General features: G+C 44.7%; 1 protein-coding gene across 1 annotated transcript; it reads left to right on the top strand.

Moving 5' to 3' along the window:
- Positions 1 to 422: 422 nt before the first annotated feature.
- LOC133905416 (protein NODULATION SIGNALING PATHWAY 2-like) lies at positions 423 to 1847 on the top strand. Its single transcript, XM_062347178.1, has one exon. The coding sequence runs from the start codon at positions 423 to 425 to the stop codon at positions 1845 to 1847; it is 1425 nt and encodes a 474-aa protein (XP_062203162.1).
- Positions 1848 to 6000: the final 4153 nt, after the last annotated feature.

Below are 6000 nucleotides of genomic sequence, written 5' to 3'. Positions count from 1 at the left end.
TGGAATCATTAGCGTTGCTACATGTCCATGTTTGCTGCAACATGGATGGAATACTTTGTGCATATGACTCAGAACCTGACCACATGCTGACACCTATCAAGAAGCATTCCAGGAATATGCTCTCCCATACACTCACTTATTTCTGTTTCGTTCTGATTGAATAGCAAAATGACACAATGACACATCATATCCTCTGAAGTTGGATAGAGAACTGTACAAAAATGCAGACATCTTCTGTTGGATCAATGCCCCCATTGGGGCTCCAAGGTAACTAAGACAATTTAGCTGACACTAGCCATGAAGGTCCACATATAAAATTCTCTCTCCTCTTTAGAAATGGTCCTAACTCTCTTGCCTCCTTGTGTACATAAGCTCTATGAAACCACAGATTCCAGGCAGTTCTTTCTGAGGACAGCAACCAGATGGAGACCATGTCATACCCTTCCTCCCCTCTCATCCCCTTCCCCACACAACATGAAGAGAGCAGCTACCTCCTGTGGTCTCCTCAAGTAGTGATTCCCCCTGAGAATGCCAACATGTGTGATGGTCATGCTGATACTTCCCCTGTTCAGCAGCAGGATCATGAGTTCATGGACATGCTGATCCAAGAAGCCAATGGATTGCTTCAAGATGATCTCTCCAATGGTGATCCATTGGCGGATTTTGATGAGAGGCTGGTAGGGCAAGAGAATGGCAACTTGGTGGGTACAGTCGAGGAGGAGCTCATGGAGAGCAGTTTAGGCGACCTCCTCGTCGCCGGTGCCAGGGCAGTCGAGGCCGGGGACTCGATCGGCGCCTCAGCCATCATGTCAAGGTTCGATGATCTCGTTCCCGGCTTCACATACAGAAGCTATGGTGCTGCAGTCAGCCCATCCAACCATCTAGCCTGCTACTTCGCCCGGGGCCTTCAGTCCCGGATCTCCGGTGCGCGCACCGAAAGCCATCCGACTGCTGCACCAGCACCGGAGAACCGGATGCCGGCGTACCGGATGCTGCAAGAGCTGTCGCCGTTCATCAAATTCGCGCACTTCACCGCCAACCAGGCCATCCTGGAAGCCACTGTGGACGACCCGGACGTCCATGTCGTCGACCTCAACATCGGCGAGGGCGTCCAGTGGGCGTCACTCATGTCAGACCTCGTGCGCCATGGCAGCAAGCCGTTCCACCTCACGGCAGTCACGACCGACGCCGATCCCGATGCCGGCACACGCAGTATGGCTGCGCGGTGGCTCTCTGAGTTCGCCGAGTCCCTGAGCCTCCCCTTTCGGTACAGCTCTCTCCACCTACGCAGCGAGGAGGACCTGCATGACTTCACCAAGAGCTACAACGGCTCAGTGATCGTCTCATGCGACACGACAGATAAATCTTACAGCTCCCTGATCAAGCTGCAGACGCTGCTTGTCGTCAGCGTCAAGATTCTACAGCCTAAGCTGGTGATCCTAACCGAAGAAGAGCTGTTCAGGATCGACCGCAAGCCGTCCCTCGGCGTCGCCTCCTTTGCGGAGTTCTTCTGCGAAGCACTGCCACACTTCACCGCAATGCTGGACTCCCTGTCCAGCTGCTTCTGTGACGGTGGCTATGGCGTGTGCCTGGGGCTTGTGGAGAAGGAGATGCTGGGACCAAGGATAGAGGAAGCTGTGGGGCAGTATGGGTCTGTGACAGGTGGGGTCAGTGGGGATCTGGAAGGGTGTAGGCCTTGTGAGCCGAGCAGTTTCAACATTGCTCAGGCCAAGATGCTGGTTGGGCTTTTCAGTAGGGGCTTTGGGGTTGTGCATGAGGAGGGCAGGCTTGCATTGTGCTGGAACTCTAGGCCTTTGACCTCAGTCTCTGTCTGGAGCCCTATGTGAAGTGAAAACCGAAAAGAAAAGAGAGGAGCTACGGTCAGTGTCCTTTGTTCTTGGAATGCTTTTTGTTACAAAAATTTTTGCAGTGAGGATTTTTAGTTGGACAGCTGCTTTTACTTTTACTTGATAAGCAATGTATGTGATGTGCATGAAGTGGAAATGACAAGATCATGATGCAACAATTTTTTTAATCAGTACTCCCTCCGGTCATAAAAACATAATATTTTGGACAAAGTTTGGTCAAACTTTTAGAACTTTGACTAACAATAGTTTTCAAAATATTAAGTTATGAAACCTTAAAATCATATAGGTAGATTTATATTAAAAAATGCTTTCATAGTATTACAAATTTATTAGATTTTATAAACACATATCCTAATAGAAAATAGTGATCAAATCTATGAATGGAAGACCATGTCTTGTCTAAAATATTATGTATTTGTAACAGGAGGGAGTAGCTTCTTTCGTGTTTGAAAATGACTGTACAGTACAAACTTTCTAGGGCATACAGATCAGTGAATTACAGTACCTTTGTTTCCCTATCTATGACTGGGCATCTGTTGTAACTTTCTTCAGGTGTCAATTTCCCTTTTCTTGCATGGATAGACTGAATCAACCAGCCGGCTGATTAGATGAATGAGGTAAGTGCGAGGATTTTACTGCATGCAGCACTCGTCGAGATTTATCTTGGTGTTCGTTTTCCTCCGAGTGATCCAGGTGTCATGATGCCATGCTCTCTTAACCGCAGATCAGAGGTGCCGGTTGATCGATTCAGAAGTTTCTTGAACCAAGTTATGGTTTTCAGGTGATTCCAATATGATTTTGAGCTCTTGTTCTTGGTCCCTTTGAAGAATCTGATGCTGTCTTTTTTTTGGATTTTCCTGCATGTGGGGATGTGACATATATTCAGGTGGCACGATTTAATCTGCCAAACAAGCCCGGTGAGAAAAAAAATCTGCGCACTAAGAGAGCAAGGAAACGACATGGCCCTGTCATACCAAAAAGGTATCCCCTCTTGGTACATTTTTGTTCTGCACAGCTACGGTCCTGTGTGGAATTGTACGGATCTCGATCGATGCGTTGCAACTTGCAGGAGGCAGATTATATTTCTGCCATGCCATCCATGCATCCATGCAGGATTGCAGGAGGCAGATTATATTCCTGATGACAAGAGAAAAGGCAAGACCACAGCACATGTTGCTTCGTGACTCATGCATCCTCCATGGCATTGCTATAATTCTATTTCTTCAGAAACGGTAGGAAAAATCTGTCCCATGCATATGTTGCTGAAATCGTACTTAGCATCCTGCATCCAATGCATATTTCAAGAATTTGATAGGGAAACAATAACACTGTCAGTGGTGTTGATGAATGTATACCTCAAAAATATGAAATATCCCAGAATGGTTGTTCTAATGAACATCATTCCTTTCTCAAAGATGTAAATCAGTCAAAGTGAGTAACAAACTGCAGGGTGAGTACTCTGTGGAACAAGCTTCTTTGTCGGTCCATATGTAAATCAGTCGAGCCCGCTCGGATGTAACTCCCTCGCGTCAAACGTATTTTGAGCCCAGGCTGCTGGTGCTTCCAACTCTTGAGGGAATTGCCGATTGTGTTCCGCACAGATCACAGGTTCATTGGTTTCTTAGACCATATCCAAACATATTCCATTCATTTCATTCTCTTCCCGCTTCCACTTCATGTTCTTATTTTTTTTATTTTCTTTTATTTACAACAGTTTTTTTTTTTTGAAATAATTCGTGAAAGAAAATGAGAGAGGATACTGTTCTGAAGGGAATGACTTTGAAAATTCTTTCGTGACAGAAAATATAAAGGGAAATTGTTGGAGCACTAAAGAGAAAAAAATCCCTTCGTGAAAGGATTTTTATCCCTGATAGGAATCGCTTGGAGATGATTTTACTGGACGGCAATCACGGCATGATTCTGCTACACCGATGCTGTTTATTTCAGTTTGACGTATCTTCTTTTTTATGAATAGTACTCCTTGCAGTAAAGAAAAGAATTTGTGTTTTGGACGTCGACATAGTCACCTGCGTCATACTTTGGTCACTAACTTCTAGTATAAAACATATGCAAAATAGAGCAAGTCTAGGATTGTAAAACTACCCAGGGCCGGTCTAGAGATTTCAATGATCTGGGACGAAACTAAAAACAGAGCCCTATTGAACATAAATATTAAAATATTTATATATCAATTGCAAAGACAATATTTCAGGTAGAGTCCGCGAGCATTTATGATAAGATGAAATAATTTAAAATGCGTCTGTTACAGTAAGCTGGAACAACTTGAAATGCGTCTGATCGGACGTATTCTAGGTTGTTCCAGCTGATGATCAGATGTACTCCAGGTTATTCCAGCTTATCGTAAATGCTTGCGAAAACAAAATTATCGTAAATGCTCGCAAGAATAAAATTGTGAAAGATTGGAGTACACGTACGTATTCTTGTGTTAATACATGCTAGCTAAGTAGAGATACTCACTCAGTCAGCTGTATCTGCATGCCTATATACAACTTGCTGCGTGCAGCTTTAGTTACTCACCAGTACATACAGCAGGTAGCTTGCAACCATAGTATGGCTTTAGAGCTATCTGTCAGGTGCCAGCACCACAGCACAAACGCTGCGCTGGTAGGCAGCTGCTTACTGCTAAACGGCTAGGTTCAACTACTGGTGGTCGATTGGCTACGTGCTTCAATAATTGGTAGCGTGAACGATTAGGTTTTGTGACAGTGATGATTGGGCGCACACAGGAGCCGCCCTTGTACCATGCAACAGAGCCAGACCCATCTATTAGGGGAAGGGCCCAAGCCCACAAAAAAGCCCATGTAACTAAGCCTCCCATGTAACTAAGCAGCCCATGTTAAGGTTCAAGGGTTTCTTTGTAATATTTATACCCTACCAAGGAGTGGAGAGAAAGTTTCACCTCTCCTACTCACCTATATAAAGGACCCAAGAGGTCAAGAGGAGGGGGATTTTCTCTCTCACATGTGCACTCCTCTCTCTTTACCTGGATCGGACCCTTTCGGTACTGTTCATGGCTGCAGTACCCCTTCGGCACTGTAGCGGGAAATAGTTTGCATGCGTGCATATCCTCATTACTCATCATCACATGGGAATGCATTCGCTTCGCACGTTTTGCATTGCATAAGTGCATCGAGATATTTATTCTTCGCGTATGTTTTTTTTTAACACTTGCATAACATGTGTGTCAAATCGTTTATCCTTGGCACAGTTGCCGAAGTCCTCTTTACGCTTGCCTTATTTATTTGCATCGAAGCATCTATTCTCTACAGATGCAAGAATCTCACACTTCGCGAGAGGGATTATTTATTCTATTCATTATTTACTTTTATTTTGTATGTCAAAGCGTTTGTTCTTTGCATATGCATGATTTTACCCTTCGCTCGAGGGAATAATTATTCCTCATACAGGTTTTTAACCTTCGCATGAGAAGGCTCTTGTTGCTCATATACAGGAATTTTTAATCTTCATAGAATGGGGCTTATCCCTCACGCCGAAGGATTTATCCTTTACTGCTACATTTATTCTTATGCCGAAGCATTTATTCTTCAATTTGTACTTTTCTTGCATTAATTTAACACATGCATACAAGACGAGGCCTAAGAGTGCCTACCCTCACTTCGAAGATTCGATTGAATCTTCGGATCATAAAAAGATGGGGGCTAAGAGTACCTGCCCCCACACCGAAGGCAAAAGAGACCTTCGGGAACAAAAGCCAAAGTGCTTCTTGTCCTTTAAAGCAAAGGCATCGCACCTCTCGACTTAAAATATGGGGGCTAAGAGTGCCTGCCCCCGCACCAAAGGCAAAAGAGTCATTCGAGAAACAAAAGATGGGGGCTAAGAGTGCCTGCCCCCGCACCGAAGGCAAAAGAGTCCTTCGGGGAGAAAAAGGCCGAAGTGCTACTTGACCTTAAAACAAAGGCAGCACACCTCTCGACTTAAAATAAAAGATGGGGCTAAGAGTGGCTGCCCCCGCACCGAAGACCAACCATGTCTTCGGATTACATCAATGCATTCAATTATTTATTCTTCATGTACACACACTTAACATACTTCGATTATAATGTGTTTTTCGTCTCGAAAAAGGATGCAAAGCACCCACTATCCTGTAGGA

Source organism: Phragmites australis, chromosome 22, assembly GCF_958298935.1.
Source record: "Phragmites australis chromosome 22, lpPhrAust1.1, whole genome shotgun sequence".
Lineage (NCBI taxonomy): Eukaryota > Viridiplantae > Streptophyta > Magnoliopsida > Poales > Poaceae > Phragmites > Phragmites australis.
This window is presented reverse-complemented; position numbering and strand designations above follow the sequence as displayed.

Coding starts and splice junctions, on each gene's coding strand:
- LOC133905416 (XM_062347178.1), top strand. CDS start 423: ATGGAGACCATGTCATACCCTTCCTCCCCTCTCATCCCCTTCCCCACA.